This window comes from Dromaius novaehollandiae, chromosome 1, assembly GCF_036370855.1.
Source record: "Dromaius novaehollandiae isolate bDroNov1 chromosome 1, bDroNov1.hap1, whole genome shotgun sequence".
NCBI classification, from domain to species: Eukaryota; Metazoa; Chordata; class Aves; order Casuariiformes; family Dromaiidae; genus Dromaius; species Dromaius novaehollandiae.
Window position 1 is genome coordinate 86,512,124 of NC_088098.1, and position 24,453 is coordinate 86,536,576.

A 24,453-nucleotide genomic window follows, 5' to 3' on the forward strand; every position below is an offset into this window, starting at 1 on the left:
CATTTTCATAATTCTTTGCACTCCTAAATTTCACAAAAGTACAGTAGAGTAAGTAAGCATCATGCCCATTACTACCAGTCACTCAGGTGGTGACATTTGTGTGTAATCTATTTCTGTTCCATTCATCATTTTTGCTCCATTGCACAAGTTGTACCGGAAACTCCAGACTTCCTGTTTTTGTCATAATTAAGTTTTCACAACCTTGAAATGGTGCTTGCGACAGTGTTAAAGAACCTAATGAAGAGGGATTTAAAATTCCTTGAATTATCTATCCTTCTGCTCCGTTTTTCATTAAGCAGTGTGCCTATCTGCCTTTCCATCTGAAGTAGAATCACTGAAATTTCAGCATCAAATCAATATTTGGCTGTTGCTCTAGCAGATCCGATCTCACGGTCTCAGTTATGCTAGCTGTTTCAAAATTTGCCCTAGACCAGTCTTTGGGAATTAGCAATATTTTAGCCAATAATCTTTTCTTGAAAACTCCTTTTACTTTAATGTACAATCTCAAAATCTGAACATTAGTGTATGCTTTGCTTCATGCCATAGACCGGGGGAAGTAGGATTCCGGAAAAGGAGATAAAACTTCGGTGCCAGATATCAGAGCAAAAGGAAACATCTTCTGACAAGCGCACTTTGTCAGTAGGTCTTTCTGATTTGGAGGCTTAGACCTCCCAGGCCAAATGGTCACTTGGGGAACTTGGCATTAAAGACAACAGACAATGCATTACAATATAACAGTTGAGGTACCAGCACAGAACACGTGCTTAAATCTTTTGGATGGCAGCACAATTTGCCAGCTTTAAGTTGCAGGTCCAGTTTCTGATTTGCTTTCAGTTTTCTGGTAGGAAACAGAAACTAAGATGTGATCACAAATCTGCTTTTGAACACAGCTGCCTAAACCAAAAGAGAGCCACAAATTGTTATAAAAGAATTTATTCAATTCTATGCTTCAAGCCTGACCCTGAAGTTACCTGGAATTAAATTATTTTTCCAAAACCAGAAGAGTTCTCTCAAAACCTGAAGAGTTATACAGAACTGACTATGTTTTCTTCAGAAGTGGCAGAAAGAAATATATGATAGTCAAAGAGGATACAAGTAGTAAAGAGGAAGAAAGAGAATGTAGCAATTAGTGAAAGAGGAACATTTTTTTTGTAATACCACAATAGAGGAAGCTCAGCTGTATTTTGTCATGATGTCTCTGCTACCTCATTAGTGTATGCTAATATAAAAAAAGGTACCCCGCAAAGGGGTAGTTTTCATTCCTAGCTCACTAGCTACAAATGCTAGATCATCTTCTGGCTTTTTGTTTTGAAGCAGAAGCTTTCCTTTCTACCAGCTATGACAGAAGAAGTAACATATGCCAATCTGAAATTTGAAAACTGCCATGTGATGGATAATATCACAGAACCTGAGGATACTAAAGAAAAAGGTGTAGTATCTGTAAAGCTTTTGTGTTTTATTTTTGCTAAAGTAGATGGGATGGGAAATATTTTTAATTTAATTGGAGGCCTAGTGGGCCTTTATTAGCTTTATTACTCTCAGAAGAGTTATACTGGTTATGAATGTGTCCTGATTTTCATTGCTGTCATAGCTGCCTGAACTTTTCGAAGTTTAGAACAATGATCTCACAAATTCATGGAAAAAACATACTACTGAGAGTTATAGTAAGTTCCATAAATGGTTGTAACTGTCTAAAACTCAGAAGAATTAACTTAAAATAATTTCTGAAATGGATCAGTTCTGCTTAATTTCTCCATGCATTTACATTCGAATGCAGAAACAAACTCAGAAGTGAATTAGCTTTAACTAACATTTTATTTCACTTCTGAAGTTCTAGCCTGAATTAAGGGATGAATGCAGTTTAAATACACTAGTTTAAACCAAAACTTTTGCTTAATTTGTAGTAAATTGCTTAAGAGTTTCTATGAAGATGAGCTCTTGATTCGAGTGGTGAAACTAATGGGAAGAAAGTACATATAAGGTACTAGCTGTTCATGGGGTTGGGTTGTGGAGCAGAGTTTTACAGACAAGAGGATGACATGCTTGTGATTCAGAAGGAATTCCTTGGGGATTTCTGTCTCTAATTATCAGTGTTGCCTAAAGTATGGTTTTGAACATTGCCATTGTATAATTCATGGGTAAAAAAGGATTTAAATCATGTTGGGGTTAAGCTCTGAGCTTATTATCTTGTAATATCTGATAACACCAGTATGTGATAAGGAGGACTTACGGAGTCTACATGGGAGGCAAAAAGCACAGCCAAGATAAAATCTTATTCGGAGAAAGAGCTTTTAGCTAAAGAAGACAAAGAGTAGTTACGAACTGTTAAGTAACAGGGGAGTGGGGAAGAAACACAAGAACTGGATCTTTGATTGTCCAAACTGCTTTTGTTTTTCCCTTTGGTTGACCTAGATGTAGCAGAGTTACTGTGAGGTTACTAAGCTCAAGTCATGGAACATTTACCTAAAGAAACTCATGAGGCAATACTTTAAATAAAGAAGTCAAAGTTAAAACTATTGCTTCATCTTGATTCATATTACTCTCCAGCAAATATTTTGTATTTGTTTATGAAATCTCACTGTCAAACTACAGAATCTTTTTCTCATCTAATTGTCCATCGAATGTGGATTATAATGCCTTCATTGTTCAGCTTGGGGCAGTGACTTTGTAGGGAAAGGAGTGATTTATTTTTGCCCTTAGCTCCAATTCACAACAGTATACACAGAAGCTTTGTCATTTTTAAAGAAGCTGCCAGACAGCAGCAATGTATTCCAGCCCTGATTCTTAGCACTGAGGAAGAATACCCAGGCTGTAGAAGTGGCTTACCACTGCCTTTAGGCTACCCACAGTTTCGGTTGTGGGTGTTTTAGGCCAGCTTCAGGTTTGATTCTAACAAAAATAATGCAAGGGAAACTGACTCATTCCAGCTTTTAGTGACTTTAACTCCTTTATCTGTGACACAGACTTCCTGCCATCCCTTTCTACCAGCTTCTCAGTGCAGAACTAAAAAAAGATCATTCAGTGATGAAATGAAAAGTAACAAAACAAGCAAAGATCTGGATGAATAAAAATGTTTTGAAATTTCCAAATGAAATTTTCAAATGAAAACTAGGTTTTGGGACATGTTGGGAACTTTTGTTTAACTCAAACACATTTATTTTTAAGTTATTAAAACTTTGAGCACCTTTATTTTTGAAGACTTGGGGAGGTTACCCAACAAAAGATTTTTGTTTGCTTTTTAAAATGTAAAGTCAGAACACTTTGTTTTGAAAATATCAGTATGCCAGTCAAAATGTCATTCTTCTGAAAAAAATATACCCTTTTCCTCTCTTCATTTTTCTTGCTAAAACTGGATTTCTCTGAATTTTGCATTTAGTTTCATCCTTCAAAAGAGAAAAGGTAATCATTGTTAAAAGCAAATTCTTCTAATAGCAAGGGCAAGTGTTATACAAACTACCTTGCAGAGTGATAACATTTTTGCAAGAAATGCAATATAGGAAAGAATCTCTTTCACTGAAGTTTTATAAAGTTCCAAGTATCCAAAGTGGAAAAAAAAGGAAAAGATCGAATAAAGAAACAAAACAAGATAAAAGAAATAGAATAAAAGAGGGGAGAATAACCTTGTTTCTGATTGACCTGCGCTAACACTTCAGGAGAGAAAAATAATAGTAGCATGGCCTGAAGAGCATGCCACTACTAAGTCCCCTATGCTTTCTTGACATAGTGAGTACAATGAGTTGATTAACATCCTCTTTATGTAGGGGAATAACACATTTTACACACTTTTATACTGATGAGACCAGAAGTGAAATTCCATGTCCTTGGAGTTCTCAGAGGAGAAAATTTTCATCAACAGTATTGTGCCTTCTTTTAGGAGCTTGGTTGATTGTGCCTTCAAGTTTCTTAAATCCAGTCCAACTTTATTCAATGGATTGCTTCTGATTTATTCTAGAATATGTTGGAGGATAAATCATAATAAATGAAAGCTCCTCCCCACCACCACCTTATGCATAGCTTTCATCTTCTGAAAATAGTAGGAACTGCCCCAGGGAACTATTGTGTATGTTCAGAGTCACCACGTGGGGCAACTGACATGCTCCATATGCACTGGAAACATTGGTTAAGTGCTCCAGAGTACCTCTGAGCATGTGCAGAGGTTATCTGTGTGGTACCTCCAAATGTTCACCTGCCATACATATTTGTATGCTGCCAGATATTTGGAAGATTATGCCCAAAGTGGTAGAAATATCAGGTGTGCTGGCAGCAGGGAGTGAATAGGAAACTGAGAACAAAATATGTTCTATTCAGTGTGGCTGAGAAGGGAAGGAATTTTTAACCAGGTTTTATTTGATCCTGTAACCAACTGGAAATAGTCCTTCTTCTATTTTAATTTACCAGCCTATATTTTACACCACATTGCAACAAGTACCATTGGGTTATTTCATGACCGGTGACTGCAGGAAAACAGAGACACACTGGTTGTACCTACTTCCTCAGCCAGTCTTTCCTAGGGCTGGCATTTCACCTGGGAATTCTCTAATCATGGGAAAACTGAGAAACTCAGCCAGAGTAGAAACCCAGACATAGCTAGATTATACTATTCAGTAAGTGAGGTGAAAGCTTTGCATCCTGTGGAAGCTGGTCTGTCTTCTCAGAACTGTCTGTCTCCACAGTGCCAAGCTTGTGTCCAGAAGCTTGTAAGCCCTTACAAAACTTTTCACTGTGAAGTGAAAAGCAGCATTAAGAAAACCAGTCTCTAGCAGCTTCATATTGGTTTCAGTCTTTGTTTCTTTTATGTTTCTTAGGGGACAGAAGCAAATTGTAAGCACTTACAAATGCCAGTAGGATTCAAGTGCCCAAGACCAAAATCACAGTCCTGCTGTCTAATCCAAGAGGTGCCAAAACTAACGAGTCTGGACTCATGGAGCCAAATTATATTACTTAAGTTTCCCAGATGCCTAAAATTCAGCTTCAGTGCATGTACAGAAGCACCTTGACCTTGAAAAATGGAAGCGTGCAGGAGATAATACATCCTTAACTCTTGTTAGGATCTATAAGCTACGTGATTCTCCTGTACAGAAAAATCACTTATCTTATAGATCTTATCTCTGAGTGTACCTGCCATATGCCTATGGTGTGAGAAGTGTACTTATCTCTGAGTGTATCTGCCATATGCTTATGAGCTCAGACCGGAAAAATTGCAGAAGGGAGATGTTCTTTCTTTTCATAAATACCCTGGTTATTTCTCTTTTGTGCAATACCAACTCATTAGAACACTTCTATAGAATGGGATTGTATTCTATGATGAAATGCAGGTGAAAGAAGAGTGGTAGCTGCAACATATCTTCAGCACAGCTTTTGTCAGTGTCTTTCACTGCACTGTCATTTTAAAGCTGCAGCCGTATGGGCTGGATGGTGGACTGTTACATAGGTTGAAAACTGTCTGGGCTACCAGGCTCAAAGAGGAGTAACCAATGGTTCCACATCTGTTTGGTGGATAGTAAGAAGCAGAGTACCCCAGGGGCTGATACTGAGGCTAATACTGTTCAAAATCTTCATTAATGACCTGAATGATGATACCAAGTGTGTCTTAAGCAAATTTACAGCTGATAATAAATTAGGGGTAGTGGCTGGCACTACCAAATGGTAGAGTTTCAACACAGAGGAACCTTGAGAAACATGAGGACTGAAAGAGCAAGAACCCCATGAAATTTCACAAGAAGAAACACAAAGTCTGCACCCAGGTTGTATTGACCATAGGCAGTGGTACAGACTGGGAACAGGATGGCTGCATAGAGCTCTGCTGAAAAGTACCTGAGGGTTATGGTGTATGGTGGCTTGTAGAGGAGCCAGCAGTGAGCTATCATTGCAAGCATGCTTTCATTGCAAACTGCCTATTGGGCTACATTAGCAAGATCATGGCCAGCACATTGAAGGAAGTTTTTATCCCCTTCTACCTAGCACTAGCAAGTTCATACTTGGAGAATTTCACCCAGTTTTGGGCCCCAGCTCAAGACAGTGTCAGCTGCTCAAGATTCTTTCAGCTGGTAAACTTTGTTACCTTGAATTTCTGTAGTATGAGGTCTTGAACAACTTTCATCATATTCTCCCTGGGCTTGCTTCACCACAGATGCTGACTACTTCTCAGCATTTTTTCGGTTCCTGTTCCTTCCACTCAACATATTAAGTTTCAGTTCCCATTCCTTCAATTTTAAATCCTTCCAATTAAATCCCCTTCCAATTTAAGTCTCCTTCCAATTTTAAATCCACCTTTTCCTTTTCTAGATTAGCAATTTATTCTCCAAGTAACCTTTTTACTGCCTTTACTTGACTAAATCAAATTGGTTGCAACTCTCCAAAATGCTGTATTTTGGCAGCTTTAGTATCTGCCTTGGATTTAGTGCCACCCCAACAAACTGTGAATGCTGTTGCTCCCTCCCTCAGTGCATCTTAACCCATGAAAGTCTCCAGTTTCTATATACCATTTTGGATGGACCATATCTCTAAAGTTTTCTTTGGATAGGAAAACGTGGTTTCTTTTTTTCCTTCTTGGTGAGTGCTCATTTCTGTATCTAAGTGGTAACCCATAATATGGATAGATTCCCTGTAAAATCCTAGGTAGAAGTCTCAAACTACCATAAATTACCACAAGAGTATACTATAGCTCTCAAATTAACCACAGAAAAATGTTGCACATCACAAATTACCACAAAATACACTGTACATTTGTTTTCAGTTTTCAGCAATTAACTTGCAAGCTTTTGAAAAATCTAGCTTTCACAGTTTTGTAGTCTTCATTCCAAAGGACTCAGGCCTACATTCTCAATGGTCTCTTGCTCTCTTACTTTGAGCATCTTTTGCTGTGTGAAAGAGACTGCGAGCTGGACAAATACAGCTTAAAAACAGAAAGCAATTATTTTTTGGCTAACATATCCCAAAGACTAATAAGATTTAATGAAGCTAATGTGTTCACCACTCCTTTAGTACCTCATCTCCATTTCATAGCTGAATTTCTCCCAGGGCATCACACTTCATCGTGCTCTTGGTGGTCAGTTGTCCTGATTTTGTTCACACTGTTCCTGGCATTGCTGATGGGGCTGGTGACTCTGACAGTTTTATGTAAGTACTAATGCATTTCTGTTTGTTGGGGGGTCAAGCTATTGAATGATACCAGGCTGACAGCTCTTTTTGATGAAATTTCTGGTTCCACTGAGAACAGTCAAACCCAGGCAACAGCAGGGATGCTGGATCTGAAAGAAAAGATGGAAAGCTTTGTGTTACAGTAGTCTATGCCCATCACCTGCTGCCCCAACAAGTCCACTGTGATCCAGAGCTAAACTTCACATTTTTGTGAAAAAAACACAACCCAGAAACCAACATAGTGGAATGATACAAAATGGAAATATATGATAAAAAGTGGCTCATTTTATTTCATTGTTGACTTACAGTCAAATAATAAGAAATCCACTGTGCAAACGTTCTTCATTTCTTAATCATTAGCAGGCAGAAGAAAAATCTCAGTAGTGTTTAAAAGTAGCTGTTCAGAGGGGAATAGCATTTATGCCAAATGGTCTATTTATCCCTCATGGTCTGCTAAGTCATTCCCTCTCTCCATCCCTCCCTTTCTAAAAGACAGCATGGGAAAATGTTTTATTGTTATTTCAGTTTTCCAGTGTTCCAAGGAATACAGGACACAGATTAGAGAACTCAACATGACCAAGAATGATCTTCATGCAAATTTCTCAGATATGCTGCAAGCAATAGGAAATCAGCTATGCTTGGAAGGGGATAAAACTCTTAAAAATAATGGTAAACTAATATGTTTTCACAAGGGCTTACCTTTCAAGTTGGCAGGGAAGGAAATGCAATGTGTCTTCTGTGTCTTCTCAGATGAACTTGTGTCTTCTCAGATATGACTACCTACAAAACAGGCAATGAGCACATCTGCCTCATGCAGTGTCTGCAGAGATTCCCAGCTTGGCCGACTGTGCACTGACACTGGGCTTGGCATTTTCAGGATTTACTTTGCATAGGAAAAGGGTTTTCTGGAATGCCTTGTTGACATGCCAGCTCTAGTCAGCGCTAGTTGATGGTTCTCTAGAACACGCTCAGCTACATATTCTAGAGAAGCTCAGTTAGAGATGTTTACAGTGGTACCTGAACATTAAACACCTTATTTCACTTTGTATGGAACAGCACTACACACATAGGACAGGGTGCCACTGCTGTCCCCAGATAAGACAGGAGTGTTGTTAAGTCAGAGCTAATGTGCAGCAGAGCATCAGCTAAATCAACCTGAGAGTTTATTCTTTGTTCACCCTCTGTTTCCTGACTGTGTCCAGTGCAGGACTGTTTCTGAAATCACTTTTCCACAACCTGGTTATTTAATTGGCATCCAACAATGAGCCAGCAGTTCTCTTCAGAAAAAACAAACAAACAAACAAACAAACAAACAAAAAACCTTCAGAACTTCAGAAGCAGTTCTCTTCAGAAATTATATTCTGAGAATAAAGAGCTTCAGGCTAAGGAATCCTATTGTGACTGTTGGAAGAGGGGCTTTCATTGTCTGGACATCTGACTGCATTCAAGCTAACTGCTTAGGTCTCCTTTTAGTTAATGAAGAGAAACTGACAGTGCAAGAGTACAGTTAATTTCCTCCCAAGACAGGCACTTGAAATACCTGAAAAAGCATGTTCCAGAAACTTCTATTTCTATTCATTGAATAAAAAGGCAATTCAGATGGATTCACAGACATGTCAGCATTGTAGACTTGTAAAATTAGGCAAAATAAGTCCCACCTGCAGCACCTGAATCTCCCTGAAACCCCAAAGAGGTGCAAGAGATGGGATAGGGGGATTAAGTTTTCATCTGTTTCATTTCATGACCTTTCTGGGACCACAGCTGGATTTTGACTGAATTAGGACTGTTATAGACTCCCTAAGGATTTTCTCATCAAAGGTCAACAGCTCTATTTTCTAAGACACAGCTTAGAAATAGAAATGAAGTGACGATATTCCTTTTCCAGGTCAGAATTGTGTACTCTGCCCTGCAAACTGGCGGTGGGAAGGTGGTGATACCTGTTACTACTTTTCTACAGAAGAGAAGACATGGGAACAGAGTGACAAGTTTTGTTCTTCACAAAACTCCACTCTTCTTCTGATAAAAGAGAAAGCGAAGTGGGTAGGGCCCAGTTTCTGATTCTGTTTAACATGAAGGAAGTTCCTATATAGTGAGAATGGCTATGCTATTCTTAGGAGTTTGGTAAAGGGCGTAGACTGCATAAGTTAACACAGCCCCAGTTCTTTCAATGCAGAACAGAGATATTACAAATTCAGCAGTTTCTTATCAGCCACTTACTTCATGCAAACAAGGGTGCATAATTTACTTCACTTGGACTGTGAGCAAGAGATTTTCTACAGTGATTACACTGTTTTGGACAGTGCTAAGGCATGGGACTGGTCATTGCTATACAAAGCACTATCCTTCTGGCTGCTGATGGTGTGAGACAGCCCATCTGACCATGGCTTACTGTGGCTGACTACTCTTTTATTGCTAGATGGAATAGTAAAAGATATTTACTCCTGTTTTGTAATGGGAACGGATTTCATTAATTTAACAATTATTACAAATACATATAAGCATTTGGTAAGATGTCAGTGTGAAAACCTCTTTTATCCTGTCCTCCCCTTCGTCAGAGCACTTTAAAGAGGAAGGTCTTTCTACAAAAGTTGGTGTTATGTTTCCACCAAAACAAAAATGCTTGGGATCGAGTTGCTGAAATCTAGCCTAATCTTTTAGCAAGGCAGAACAAAATGAAGACCAGCTGGGGTGGGAAGAGAAAATGACAGATGTAGAGAGTAAAATAATGCTTTTGCCTCTGGATTCTGACATAAGTATTGGAAGACTGAAGGCCAAAAATATTACCCAAGAGCCAGCAGTCACAGCTGGGCCTATCTGCACTCCATCACTTGACCATTGCCTGCTCCGCTTCCCCTCTGGCTAAGTTGCAGGATATAAATTTTCCCCAGAAAGTAAGGGACTTGAGCCTTATTTTCAGCTTCCCAAACTGGTTATAGCAAAGGTTGTGAGGTGCAGTTTGTTTTCGTTGTCTTAATCAGGGCCTTAACAGGTATGAGGAAGAATAGCAAACAGAGAAGCACACTGAAAGTGACAATAAGTGAAGGAGGAGAAGAACAGAAAACTTGAATTCAGATCTTTAGAGATTTCCACCAAGCAGCAGTAAGAAAGGCAGAATCATTTGAATTTACCTTCTCTCTTCTGTTCAGAGCATCTTTTAAAAAAAGAATATTGCTAAATGCTTAAGTATAAAACCTCCTCCACTTGTCATTGTTCAGCTTTTGCAAAAAGTAAATGATAGTAAAGCTAGTGTAAAGTTCAGCAAATCACACCCAACAGTTCCCTACCATGTCAGAGGCTTCCTCTGCACTTTTGACAAATGTTAAGAACAAGGTAAGGTGCGGGGGAATAATTCAAGTCTAAAGGGGAAGGGATGATCCAATGTTTTGCTCAGTTTAAATCAGATTGATAAAGGTGACATTGCTCTCTAGTGCTGTAAGTATATCTTCTTTCAGACTAAAAACAGCTCTACTATCATTTTTCCTTTGATACTAGGCTTTTTCTGTAAGTGCAGAACTTGCAAAGATGAGTTAGCAATTTGTGGAATTTATGTTCTTTTAGCAATTTCCATCAAACACTTTCAACTTCTGATCCTATGACCTAAATACTTGTTTTAAACTATCTTTACTCTGCATAGGAATTGGTAAAACAGTTTGATAAAACATCATACTGGCTTGGATTATCATTTAGAACTGAACAGAATGGCTGGTTTTGGGCAGACAACACAGCTCTTAAAGAAGAACAAAGGTTTTGGTAAGTTTTAATAACATGGGCAGAGATTTTCCACAGTACATAAAGTTGGTCCTAGTCCATATGCTAGACACCAAGGGAACTTTGGGCAGCTATGTTTTATGCAGCTTTCTGGGTACTCTGGATCTCACTTTTCCATTTGAGGTTTTACTTGGCCTCATGCAAGAGTACTTGAAGGCTGATCTAGGCACTATTACTGGGCAAAAAAAAGTTGCCTGAAAGTTTCTTTTGGAAATCTAGTTTCAGGCTGACTATAAGCATCATACATTTCTGTTGTATTTGGTATCTTGTTTTAGTGAGAACATATGGAAAAACTCCAACAGAAAGGTGTTTATTTCATGTTTTCAAAATCTTTTTTTTTTATATAAAGCACCATTTATTCTCTAGGGTCACTTCACTTCTGTTTAAAATGATATCTCAGAAATATAAAGCATTTTTCATATTGCTTTAAAAAGTGTTTTTCCAATTTTCCTTTTCATTATTGGGCTATCTTCTCTTAATATAGCTGTTAAATTAGCCACTGGCAATGCCCCGCTCAGTACCAATGAGTCATTGTTTCTTAACTCTGTGTACAGGGAATGGGTTAGATTCCATCCTTAGAGTTGATTTAACATACTTGTTGGCATATTCAGGATAGGGTCAGCCCTGTAGGAGTTGGTGCACAATTCTGCTGAATTCTTTATTTCTTTGGTGGGGGAGGTATATGCTTTTTGTAAAAGACACTCAAGGAATTCTTGCAAAGATGGCTGTTTGATAGGAGTGAGATGCATAATTTGAATTAGGCAGGATGTAATAATAAAGATTTTTCTTTCCTAGGGCAAGGAATCGCTACTCTACCCCCTGCTGTGCATATCTTTATTATAAAGACTTTTACTGCCAACAATGTAAAGAAAAGAAATACTATGTATGTGAAAAGCTCGCCATCCAGTTAGAGCGAGGTAACAACCATCAGAGGGAGGACTGGTTTGTCAGACCAAAATGATTATTAGAAGGTGGAAGATGTTCAGCAAGGTTGGTATTTTTTCTTTTGTTTTTCAGAATTATCAAATGAGAATTTAATTGTGTTGGATCAGACTTAATATAATTCCGTTTTCATTCTCTTTCAGACATATGCAAAAATGTTTCACTAAGGAAACATGGATGGTGTTGCCTCTTAAGAGTGACCCAAGTCTGTCACTACAGGTTCAAAACTGCCAAACGATCGCTCATTTTCAGCCAGCAGAAGTGATGGCCAAAATAGCCAGAAGTTGTTTCAAAGGAAAAAAAAGCACCGTTACAGTCCAAGCACATAAAGGCACTGCTCCTTGCTGGTTCATAATTGTACAGATGTAACATAACATAAGTGATGGATTAAATCATTCAGAATACTCTATTGATGTCTTGTTGATCTGACTGCTTTAATATATTACTGTGCTAGAGCGCACAGTGCACAAACTGAGTTATCCTCAGAAGGTAGACGAAGATGTTCCCAAACTGTGTTAATAATCATATTTGCTCTGGAGCACAGAGATTCATAGTCCTTGATAGGATTTGTTCACGTGCCACAGCAGAAGATATTCTTCAGCTGTGAACCTCTAGCCCTCTTCCAGGCTCCATCCTTCTTCCCGGCACTGTTGGTTCTCTTTTTTGTTTTTCTTTTCATTTTGTTTTGTTTTGTTTCTAGTAATTATTCTGCTCTTTTTTTTTCCTACCGTTACTAAACCCAGATTCCCACTGTGATCTATTGCAAGAGTTATACCCAGATTCAGTCAGTAGCATGAACAGAATCTCCTTTTAGATTTTTTTTAGGATATTTTTTGGAATGCCATACTACTAATATAATGCTGAGCAAGGGTCTACAAATGTAAACATAGTGAAAATGCCCCAAGCACTGTTAATGCACAAAATATCTCCATCCACATCTCCATAGAGCAATGGAAGTGAGATTGAAATAAAAAATCTCAGACCTATAATAATGCCTTGATCTAAGTGAAAGGCCTACAAATTGCTACAATAACAAAGGACTTCGCCCTAATTTGCTGGGGGGGGGGGGGGGAAGCCCAGTGTTGTTTTTTCTTACATTAGAGTGGCTAGGATATTTCTTCACTAATGAGACAGGCCTAAGAACAGATGGGAGAATCCGAGGTGTTTCTGCACGGTTGGTTGAAGACAAACATGCGTTGAGATTGACAGATCCCCAAGGTGACATGCACTCACAAGGCTGTACCATATCTTGCTGTGGCCTTCATCTTTCTAGTCAACTCCCTACTATGCCATAACCAATCTGTGGTACAGTAACTGTATTTGTAACTCTAAAGACGAATAGGATTAAAGAACACTTGCAGTGTACACTGTGCTACTGAGACAGAAGGAGTTAGATTTTTCTCTGTGATAAACAATAACTTAAACACTCAAAAAAAAAAAGTAATCAATTCAGGATCTGTTTCAAAAGGTGACTCCAAAACAAAAACAAAAGCAAAGCAAAAACAAAAGAAAAGGAAAAGGAAAAGCCACACTTACTAGCTTATTGGATTCAGAGCTGTTAAAATAATGCACCAAAATGGCTTTTACCTTTGTCATGATTGTGTCTTTTCATTCTGCTGATACTACTTTTTAAATGGGAGGCTCTGAACTCTACGCATGGGAAGAGGAGCAGCTACCAGGGAAATTCTTCTCTTGCTTTCCCTCTGCCTCACCATGCCATGACTCATCATGTCTGGGCAAATGCTCTGTTAAGGAGTGTCAGCCACTATTTTAAGGCTTTTAAGAACTACAGTTCAGCATTGGAGCAAGGCACTTCAAACAGCAAGAGCTGGAAAGTGAGGATAGATAAGCCGTGTCTGAACTGTAGTGTCTGCCCATGAGCATTTGTGCAACAGCAGAGGGATCTTCAGTGTTGCCTGGTCTTTCTCTGATGCAGGTTGAGTAACCATGTGAATCCTGCCAAATTCCTGGTCTCATCATCCTTTCAGCTCAGCTTTTCTCCTCACCCTCCTCACTTTGAACCTTCCTTTCTTTCTTTCTTGTCTCGGTACCCTATCCCTTCACCCCCTTTCCTGCCCAAGGGTTTCTTTCGACCTCATCCTACCTGACAATCCCCCACTCCCAAGAAAAGAAATACCTGGTCCCGAAAGGACTTCTTTGCCCAAACATTGGTCCACTCTTTTCAGGGAGGAACAAAGCCTTTTCCTTCTGAAATACCCTACAGCATTGACTTCATAGGACATAAATATAAACTGACAGACTTCCTACTTGCCTATTTTCCTCACTTGCTGTGAGTACAAACCTTCATTACCTATGAAAACAAATACCATCTATTTTGATTCCACAGAACTCAGTGCTAAACTGGATAGACAGCCCTGTCAGTCTTTCTTCACTAATCAAATACTCTGATCCTCTACACTTGCTACATGCCTTATAGATCCTATTTGATTATATTACCAGATTCAGAGAGATGCGGATTTTCCACAAACAGTCCTCTCCCTACATCTTCCTAACTAACTCACAGACAAAAAACTGCACTGAGGAAGATAGAGGAGCATGGCTTGAAATAGAGGTAATGGTATTTGTAGCATTTATTTCAGTGAATTTTTGTAAAATAATGTCATTTTTCATTTCTTTCATAATAGTGTATGGAGATGCATCCCATTGTTTTCAGTGCACCTGTGGTGTTGCATTTTGTCTTGACCCTTGAATAGATATCTTTCATACGTTAACTCAAAATAACAAATATTTCTAGAGCATCTTACTTTAAGGAAGTAGAAAAGCCTAATGTTTGCTCTATATTTATAATCAGATCAGGTGGGTATAAATGAAACAGCCTTAGGTTCCAGCCAGGAATCAAGATTCCCTGGTCTTCACATTCAAGCAAATGTCCATCCCTCACACTACCACTTTAACTCCTAAAAATGCTTTTAAAATATTACTATGATACAGTAATCAGCACAGAGACAGCTTCCTTTGTGGTTTCACTAGAAGCACTGAAATGTCAACCATTCTCACTGCCTCCGCATTGGTCTTGCTGCAGTGTGCCCTTACTACCAAAATACTGCTATCTCATGAAAGAGGTGTAACAAAGCATAGATGCAGGATGAAGAAGGCTACACCACTTTAAATTTGCAACCTTCAACTTCAGTTATTACACATAGATATTCAAGTAACAACAAATGTTCTGCATTTAATACTCCAGCCAGTTTTGTTACAGTACACAGTAAGTACTTAACTTCTTTATCTAAATTGGGACTTAACTTTGATTTGCATGCTCATGTTGATTGATCTAGAATCCTTCTAAACTTTATAATATATTCTTACATAAATGTTTATAGAAACAGTGGTGGGAATGATCATAATGGAATCTTGTGCATTATAGGTTATGATAAACACTGCCTTTGATATGGATTTTATTATTTTGGTCAGACTCTTTAGTAACAGTAAGGCAATGGAGAGAAAAGTACTATAATTTTATCTGATATTGTTTGCCTTGGAAATTGAAGCTGTTTGCTCAACCGTGGTGAATAGAAAGCTGCCTTGGTTATGAGTCATAATAGTGACTTCAAACTCTGTCAGAAGTATATTTTTATTTGTTTATACTCAAAGCTTTTCTTTAAATGGACTGTTAACTAATGTGTTGGATTGTGCCTGTGGAATGCTTAAGCTTATAAAATGATGACTTGAGTACTGTTGCTGCTGCTCAGAAATTTAGCAGGTTGCTTATGTGTGAAATAAGTATCCACTGTTGCTATTCACAGCTTGGTTAAAGTAGACAAACACATCACTCTGGTGTTGTTTGAAAAAGATCTAGGGCTATCCAGGAAGAATGATGGCTCAAAAAGGAGGATAGGGAAGCTGTTGAGAAGCAGCAGCCAGAAAACCAAGGGTGAAGTATTACAGACTGAGACCCTAAGAGTAGAGTCTCCCAGATAGAAAAAGTGTGGTATTCTGGGGAAATTCTTGAATGGTTTCTTGATATACACAGAGATCAGGCAAAGTAGATAGACTCATTAACTCAGAAAAATTTAAGTTGAAAGGGACCTCTAGAGTTAATCTATTCCAAACTTTTTCTCAAAAGAGATAGCTTCAAAGTATCATCCAGTTGTTCAGGACTTTATCCACGTGAGTTTTGGAAATCTCCGGGGATGGAGAACCCACAGCCTCTCTGGACACTCATTCCAGTGCTGAACCACTCTCAGCAGAAAGATTTCTTTTCTCCTCACCTATTCCATGTCTTACCAGAAGTTCCCTGGATGTAACTTGTGACTGTCACATTGTGTCCTGTTGCTGTGTGTCTCTGAGAAGAGTCTGGTCCCATCTTCTCTATAATTTCCTTTTAGGTAGTGGAAGACTGAAAATAGATCCTCAACCTCCTCTTGCCCTGGTTAAACAAACCCAGGTCCTTCAGCCTCTCTCTCCAGGCCCCAGCCACCTTAGTGACCCTCTGCTGGACTCTCTCAAGTTAGCTGACATCTCTCTTCAACTGGGATGCCCAGCATTGGACCTGGTACTCCAGATGTGTTTTCATGACTGTCAAGTAGAATGGAATCAAGCCTCTCAACTTGCTGGCTATGCTCTTGCCAGTGCAGCCCAGTGTTGCTTAGACTTCACTGTCACAAGGGCACACTGGTGGCTCATGTTCAACTTCTCCATCAAGACGCTGAAGTTCTAGTCAGTCAGCCCTCACTTGTATTGCTGTATGGAATCGTACTGTTCCAAGTGCAGGACTTAGCATTTTTTTGTTCTTGAGCTCTGTTGCCCTTACAGCTCATTCCTAAGATATTTCGGTCCCTTTACATGGCAGTCTTAGGCTCCAGCACATCAAATCATTACTCCCCAGCGTGGTGTCATTTGCACTCCCTTGCAATTACCTTAAGTGACAAGGGCTAGGGGCATCACCCTTAACTCTGGTTATGTAAGTTTTAGCTGCCCAGTCCGTCTGGAGCAATCTGGGGCACCTCTGCTGGGTGATTCTTTGTACCTTACAAAAGGTTTGGCCTCTGGAGGTGTTTGCTCTGAGGCACTTGACTCAGGTAATAGTATAATAGTACTTGATGCCTATAATAATATTCAGTTGACCTGAACAGTGGAGGATAGCTATAAGAGAGTATTACAGAAATACTTTTACAGAAATTACAGCAGAGTACTGCTCCACAAAAGAAAAAAAGAAAAAAAAAGAAAGAAAATATTTTAACTAGGTATAGACAGCTGTGAAATTTTGGAGAACTATATTCCTGATAAGACATTGGACGACAATGGAAATTTGAAGAAGGAACCTGAAGAAAGATGAAGAGTTTAATGTTCAAACACTGTAAACATTTACAAATGCCAATCACAGAGTCAATAATTAATTTTATATATGGTCAAGAGTGTTCTGACACTAGATAGCAATTTTTCCCCTTTGAGGCTGAGAAATCTTCAATTTTATTTTGTTATTTCCAGGAATGTGGGAACTTCAAAATCTAATCTGGTTGCCTGTCTCATGAACAGAGGGATGATTCTAAAACACCAGAGCCTCGGCTGATAAATATTCTCAGTGGATAAACTGATATTTCTTCTACCCTAAAAAACCTCCAGGAGATTCAGAACAATGATAACAAACTCTTCTCAATAAAGAAAAAAAGAGGCTCTGCAGAATGTGATAAAGGTGGACTGGTGATGCCAAAGAGGAGTTAATATCACTGCATTGTGAGGAGTGGTGCTCTTTATTGCTGAACAGGTTTTTTTTGTTTGTCCTAGGAGTCTCTGCCTCAGCTTCCATATGGCGACCAGTGGCCTTCATTTTCCTTGCTTTGTGTCTGGTGCTGCTAATGGGACTAGTAACCCTGCTGGCCTTGTGTAAGTACTGTGATCTTCTGAGTTCATTTTATATCAGTGAGTTCCAGCAGTATGGCTGCTTTATCTTCCCCTGCAGACTGACCCTGCAAATACCTATGGAAATAATACAGGAAGAATACAAACAGTGCAGCCCTCCTACAAGCAATACCCCCTTTCATTGTGCATCAGCCTGAGTCACTCTGGATCCCTTATATCTGTATTTACAGCCTCTAGTCCATTCCACATTCAGCATCAGATAAACTACCAATTGTAACAATATTCACCTACCAGCAACTTAAGCTGCACTTACAGGAGTAACTGAGAAGTGAAAAGCTCTATTACATTTCTCAAACATTCCTGTTTCACTGTTAGAAGTATACGAGCGCCAACTTGTTAACTACGCTACATGACCAACAGTGCCCCACTGTGACTGATACTAGCATGTTTCATCATCAACATATGGTCTTTTTCTTGGATTGTAACCTTTTCTACAGTGAGGGAAATCTTGGCATCAAATCATAGTACTTTGTGCATTTTCCCATCTGTTACAGCATGTTTTCCTTAGAAACATTTCAAATTAAAAATTGGTATGTTGAAGATCATTCCACTTTACATCTGGAAGCAGAGATAACAAGAGTCCCTATTCTTTTTCGGGAATGGAGAAGGGCGGAAGTAATTGCAAACGACCAGAAAGAACACCAGGTGGAGATCCATAGCATCTCGGAAATGTTAGCTCAAAGCCAGCTCTGCAGGCTTCTCATCCAACATCCCTCACACCACTACCACAACCCCATGCAAAATGAGACTGCCACTGACCCTAGATAAAAATCACCTGTAGCCTTGTCTAGATGAGTTGTGGATATCTCCAGGGATGTAGACGCCACTACTGCCCTAGGTGACCTTTTCCAGTGCTGCACTACCCTCCTAGTGGGGAACTTTTCCTAGTGTCCAACCCGAATATCCCAAACCCACTCTGTGGCTGTCACCCATTGTTATACCATCTGCTGCTAATTCAGAGGCGTTTGGCTCCCTCATCTTTGTAACTGCCCTTTAAGCAGTTGTAGGCAGCTATAAAGTCCAGTTGCAATTAATTGGTGTTTGACTGAATTGTTTCCTTTCTTCCTTCCTCCTTCCTTCCTTCCCTCCTTCCCTCCTTCTGACACATGCATTGAAAGAAGACTGCAGTAAGAAATCCTACCTGGTCAAAAATCAAATGTCTCTTTGAAAGCCAGTTTTGATTAACTGATTTTGACCACCCCCAAATACAAAGATCCATATATGCCACAAGAACATGAATGTGATTAGTTTGGACATCTTATATGGCAGGAATAAATGCAGCCCTGATGGCTACCCACCAGCTGTTCCACTTCTCCACCATTTCCAGAATTAGGACAGGCAACGATGATAGGGTTAATTCTAGTTAATTTGCCCCTGCCAAAGCCATCTATCTTCTTCATGATGTTCCTTTTAGAAAACCAAATGCAGATGATGTACACACAGTGTTGGACATGCAAATAAGGCAGACAGAAATTTAAAGAACCCTGAAAGCTACAATTTAAATTTATTAAAAAGAAAAAGAACTTTGATAAGCATTTTTGTTTTTAAGCATTTGTTTCAGTTTTTCAGGTTTCCAAGGATTCTGAGGAAGGAAAGAAGCTACAAGAAATGAGGAAAATGTTGTGTTTTGAAGGGAAGGAAAGCAATAAGACTAATGGTAAATATGGTTTATGCAAATAAACTCAAATCATCCCATCTTCAGAGCCCATTGACAGAGACTGTAAAGCCATGGGGAAAAAGTCTGATCAGTTGTTGCCTGTTTTTAACTGTGGTGGTATTCAAGATGTGGATATGTGTACACTAACACTCAAACTGTGATTCAGGGACTTGTTTCTCACAGGCCTGTGAAGATCTCAGCTGATTCATGGCTACTCTTAATCTTCTTTTCTCAGTCAAACTAGTAGCTAAAGCCCTTATATTCCTTGCTGATCTGCATAATAATGTCTCTCTGATTTCTAGAAACAAAATGTGCTCTCTGTCCAGCAAACTGGCAAAACAGTGGAGCTGACAACTGTTTCTACATTTCAAAACAGAAGAAAACATGGGAGCAAAGCCAGGAGTTCTGTTCCTTGAGAAATTCCACTCTGCTTGTGCTAAAAGACAGAACAAAGATGGTACGGTTTTAACAGCTTGTCTTGAAACAATAAATTGCAAGTATTAGCACTGAGGAGACACTTAGTACCTGAAATGCATATTTGCCTTACCTCTCTTCCCAAGTTTTCTCACTGAGGATTCCTAGCATCAAATCTAGCATCTAAGTTCCTAGCTTTTATATTGGATCACTAGATTTAGAGAGCACCACATTCACCATGGTCCTGGGAGATGCTGACTGCAGTGGCAAGTGACTGCCAAAGGTTGTTTTCTGACCTTGTGTTATAGCCTTCATAAACTGCTGTTCATGATGGCACAAAGGGTAGACAGCAGACAGTTATGTTATGACGACTTATTAAGGTTTTTGGAACTAATAATTTTAAATTATCTTATTAATTTTTTTTTAAGACTAATGATAATCTATGATTTGCTGGCAAAGACATATTTTCCCTTTTTGTACAGACATACCTGGGAATCTCCTTTTCAACAGCTATTAAGCTTATATACAAAACTCAGACATCCTTATTTGCCTTTTGCTACACAAAAACTTTAAAAGGAAACAAACATTCCTGAAAATACCTCTATTTTACCAAATGGAGTTAGTTTCAGAAAGGGGTACTCAATTATCTCTCATTTTAAGGCATAAAGGCTAGTTCTTTGGATTTTTTAAAGTGAAAATCAGATGGGCAGGTACAAGAGAGAAAGTGGAGAAGTGGTTTATTACTGACTTTCCATACAGATACACAGGATATATAACAACATCCTGAGACCAGGATCCTAGTTTGCACTGTTGAGCAACACCTGAACACCACACCTTCAATATCAAATTCAAGAGATGATTGTAATATGCTGTATAAACCCCTGGATGGTTTGATTCCAGATGTCTGGGTAATAGCTTATTCTTCCATGCTGGGTATATGCAGCTGCAGGTACACTGAGACCAGACCAGTTTAAGTACCCTGTGGGTTTTAGATTTTGTGTGAATCTCTGAATACGCTACTAAGCAGTAGCAGAATGTATAGAAGATCTGAATGGGTGAAGATCTCTTTGGTTACATTTAAATATCTGGGAATTGTTCAGATGCCTAAGCATACGTGACTAGTGCCATCTGAGATGCCCTAGAGTGTCCTTTTTTGACCTCCAAATAATGCTTCAGAAAGGCACAGCTCTCCCATAGGTCCTGGCTCTTGTCTGCCAGACATACGTGAAGGCCTCAGGTAGCTCAGAGCATCTCAAATGGTGCTAGAGGCCTATGTTTAGGCAATTGAATCTGCTGTCTAGGGTGCGATTCATCTCACTCAGCTTTGGGCATCCACAGTATAAGTGGTCAGCAACTTCAGAGGTGCTTAGGCTCTGTTACAGACAATGGGAATCTAGCCAAGTCAGTCCCCGGAGCAATTCAGCTCACTATTCAGCAGCATTGCCAGTAGGTGATGTGATCAAACTCCAGACTCTACGGGCTCTGTTGGCCAGATGTCCACAAACTCTAAGTGGGGCTTAAGCAGTGCTCCCATGTATGTACCAAAATGTAGACACCTACAGGTAGACCAGATAAATCTCTCTCCAAAGTTTTTTTGTAGATCCGGAGTACATTTGTCTTGTGACATTCAATAAGCAACGTCATTTGAATGATCCTATAATCAGAGCAGTCATCACTGTCACGTGCATGGACAATAGGCTACTCTCTACAAGTTGCCTCCATTAGTTGCTGAACCTTCACAGCTGTGAGATACAGACACCTGGGTTTTATTTTTAAATATCATTGTGATGATTTTCTCATAGCTACAGGTCTCTCTGCCACGGGATCCGCAGTTTTACTGGATTGGATTATCATATATCTCTGAAAGGAATGGCTGGTACTGGGAGGATGGGACAGCTCTTGTGAGAGAAGTCACAACTTGGTAAGCCTTGGTAACTGAGGACCAGTGTGGTTTTATCCCATAGGCCCCAGTAAAACATATAAAACTTATGATTCTGCTTACTTTTCCATGTTTGCTACCTGTGCTATGATTGAGGTCATAGTATCTTTTAGACAGCTGCTAATTCCTGTGCTGTATAAGGAACAACAGGTGGCAAAGTACAGCTGGATCACAGGCACATAAGGGACCACCTAGCACAAATAAAATAGCTCCAAGGGGTAAATGACTCTAGGTTTCATTGGTAAAGCATTTTGATTACAAAGGGCCTAAATTCAGAGTACATGATGTCATTGGGACATCATTAAGTTGTATCTTTTAATTTTCCAGGGTTGTGTTATATGAACACATCTTCTGTGCTTCCTTATATGGACAGATAATTTACACCAGTAACTCCTGTTCAATGAAGCAATTCTGGATCTGTGAGAAAGCGACTGTTCATTTCACCTGAAGAAGTATTTCAAGAAAGGACACAGACTCTGTCAGTGTGAGATATAATCTTTAGCAGTTAAAAGTTTTAAATATATGTTTAGTTTTATTTGTTTACTTTGCAGCTTTCTCAAAATGTTCATTGAAATGGATGTGTCATTAGAGACTAAAACCTCCTCTTTGTCTCCATCTTCCCTCTTAGGTTCACAATAAGAAACACAAGCCTAAGAAGCAGCTTGGAAGAATTAGCTACAGTGAAGCAACAATTCTCGAGTGACTCTCTGGGGAGACAACTATAGTCTCACAGATCTCTAGGAAGATAATTCTTGAGCTTCAGTGAGAATTTCTCCTTTTCTCAGTGTTTTACATTAACACCCGCCACAGTCAGAAACCAGTCCCACTTCATCCTTTACGATTTTACTCACCAGATTACTCACTGCACATACTAAATACAGTCCACCTCTTTTAGGCCAGTTTGCCTAGTCATGTCCTCTTTCCTAAATAATTCTTCCGGCTATCCCCCTGTTCTAGGTATGGGCATACAGAAAGAACACAAGAACTTATAGAAACAAAAGAACATTTGTCAGAAGAGTACAGAGAAACCCTGGAAGGTATCTGTGTGAAAAGTAGAGTTGAATGTCATGGCTGGATTAAAATATTACCTGATTAACTCCAGTACTATCATAACTTCCATTGCTACACAAAGCAAAGTGAGGATAGCAATAATGTGCTAAATTCAGAGCTCCACTCAGCAATTGCTCAAGCTAACACAGAATCTATTACCATATCTTACTTATGTTCCTGGGTTGTATTGACGTTGTCTGGGATCTCTGGAGTCCAAGGTACATATGGTGCTGCATGTGCAAATAATGTAGATGTCATTAAAAAACAAAAAGAAAAGAAAGAAACTTCCTAGAACAAAATCATACCTCCAGATTTTTGGGTGGAGTTTCATTGCATGGATTCTTTGCAATTTTGTATGTGGCAATAGACACCCATTTTGTGATGTGCATGCATACTGTCCTTGTAGATATGTTCCTTGTATTTATGTGTATAAGCCTTGATGCTTGAAAACATGTCTTTCCTTAAAATAAATTAAAAATAATACTCTGTATGTCTGTGGTATTCATTATTTCCTTTGAAAATTATCTCAGAGTGAAGCAGTTCCTTAGCAAAAAACTTCCTTCGTGCACTGAAAGATATTTGTTAACTGAATAGATTCACAATACTCAGTAGAATCAAGGCTTTATTTAACAGCACAATTACTTAGCAGAACTATCTAGAATTCTTCACTATTGCAGTAGGAAGGGCGTGTGTGAATGTAAATTAGAGTGTTTCATCTCTTCAAATATTTCAATCCATTAAGCTTGAAAAATATTATTTACAACAGGCAATTGAGCTGCTACATTTAACCCCTTCTTCTTTCCATAAACTATCTATGAAGAGTTCTTCATTTTTTTTAGTAATCTGCTATATGCAACTCTTCGATGGTTCCTTTGTGCAAACAGATGTTAGCTTCTGGGTTTCCTGCTAACTGCTTGGTGGGGCTTTTAAAGCGAGCATTCCCTACCAATGCAGCAAGGTCAGTTCAGTGGTGATAACTTGAGGAGTACACTTTTTTGTTTCTGTACCTGGATGCTGTGTCCTTTATAAACTATTGCCATACCTTCACATGGTAAATTTAATTTGGTCCCAGACCAAATCTTGGCCACATGAGCTTGGAAAGGGCCTTTTCCCTTCTTAAAAGTGGTGTGATTCAGAGGGAAGAATTTACAGTATCTTGTATTTTAAATCCAAACAGAGCCATTATATTATCCAGTCTGGCTTCTATGTCAGTCTGTCACACCTCTCCTGCCTACACATGTATGGAGTCCAAGATATAGCTGAAGAAAAAGTGAATCTGCCATGCCCCTAGGTAGATTGCTCTAGCCCTCATAAGCCTTAATTTTAGCTTTCATTTTGTTTCTAATTTATGTTGCTATAGCATCCAGGTGTCACAGTCATAGCAGGTTAAATCTGCTGTGTCAGCCAATACACAGACACAGAGGGAAATAACAAACCTGCCAAAAAAAACTATGCAGTTTGAGTGTCATTCAACTGATAAGAAATTGAAATTGAGAGGCCAGTGGTGGTACACACAATAATGAGCATAAATATTTTAATTTCTCTGTATGAGAAGACTAGAGGCTGTACAGCAGCTGCTCAGCACAGACAGGGAAGGTCTGCAAACCTTCCACGGCAGTGGGAAGTCCAAAGGTCTTGTCACGTGGTCAAGTAGCATGGACCA

General features: G+C 39.1%; 2 protein-coding genes across 5 annotated transcripts; both read left to right on the top strand.

Annotated features, from left to right (window-relative positions):
* The first annotated feature begins 1,256 nt into the window (after positions 1 to 1,256).
* Positions 1,257 to 12,259, top strand: LOC112994703 (C-type lectin domain family 1 member B-like). Of its 2 annotated transcripts, none has more exons than XM_026119226.2 (7): positions 1,257 to 1,429; positions 7,006 to 7,119; positions 7,666 to 7,809; positions 9,026 to 9,180; positions 10,775 to 10,890; positions 11,704 to 11,898; positions 11,994 to 12,259. In XM_026119226.2, the coding sequence occupies exons 1-6, from the start codon at positions 1,339 to 1,341 to the stop codon at positions 11,867 to 11,869; spliced, it is 786 nt and encodes a 261-aa protein (XP_025975011.1). In that variant the 5' UTR covers positions 1,257 to 1,338; the 3' UTR covers positions 11,870 to 11,898; positions 11,994 to 12,259. The 2 variants fall into 2 exon arrangements, 1 of the variants encoding a protein (XP_025975011.1); XR_010391185.1 differs by having other exon boundaries at positions 1,258 to 1,429; positions 7,021 to 7,119.
* A 2,625-nt stretch (positions 12,260 to 14,884) lies between these two features.
* LOC112994704 (natural killer cells antigen CD94-like) lies at positions 14,885 to 23,280 on the top strand. 3 transcript variants are annotated; one of them, XM_064518667.1, is made up of 8 exons: positions 14,962 to 15,076; positions 16,197 to 16,363; positions 17,596 to 17,694; positions 19,292 to 19,387; positions 19,690 to 19,844; positions 21,604 to 21,722; positions 22,068 to 22,224; positions 22,369 to 23,280. In XM_064518667.1, exons 2-7 carry the CDS (start codon positions 16,345 to 16,347, stop codon positions 22,186 to 22,188), a joined length of 609 nt encoding a protein of 202 aa, XP_064374737.1. In that variant the 5' UTR covers positions 14,962 to 15,076; positions 16,197 to 16,344; the 3' UTR covers positions 22,189 to 22,224; positions 22,369 to 23,280. The 3 variants fall into 3 exon arrangements, with proteins under 3 accessions (XP_025975015.1, XP_025975014.1, XP_064374737.1); XM_026119230.2 differs by lacking the exon at positions 16,197 to 16,363 and having other exon boundaries at positions 14,885 to 15,076; positions 22,068 to 22,218; XM_026119229.2 differs by lacking the exon at positions 16,197 to 16,363 and having other exon boundaries at positions 14,886 to 15,076.
* Positions 23,281 to 24,453: the final 1,173 nt, after the last annotated feature.

Coding starts and splice junctions, on each gene's coding strand:
- LOC112994703 (XM_026119226.2), top strand. CDS start 1,339: ATGACAGAAGAAGTAACATATGCCAATCTGAAATTTGAAAACTGCCAT. Junction 7,120..7,665: donor GGTGACTCTGACAGTTTTAT/GTAAGTACTAAT, acceptor TTGTTATTTCAG/TTTTCCAGTGTTCCAAGGAA. Junction 9,181..10,774: donor TAAAAGAGAAAGCGAAGTGG/GTAGGGCCCAGT, acceptor TACTCTGCATAG/GAATTGGTAAAACAGTTTGA.
- LOC112994704 (XM_026119230.2), top strand. CDS start 14,950: ATGCAGGATGAAGAAGGCTACACCACTTTAAATTTGCAACCTTCAACT. Junction 17,695..19,291: donor AGTAACCCTGCTGGCCTTGT/GTAAGTACTGTG, acceptor CATTTGTTTCAG/TTTTTCAGGTTTCCAAGGAT. Junction 19,845..21,603: donor TAAAAGACAGAACAAAGATG/GTACGGTTTTAA, acceptor ATTTTCTCATAG/CTACAGGTCTCTCTGCCACG.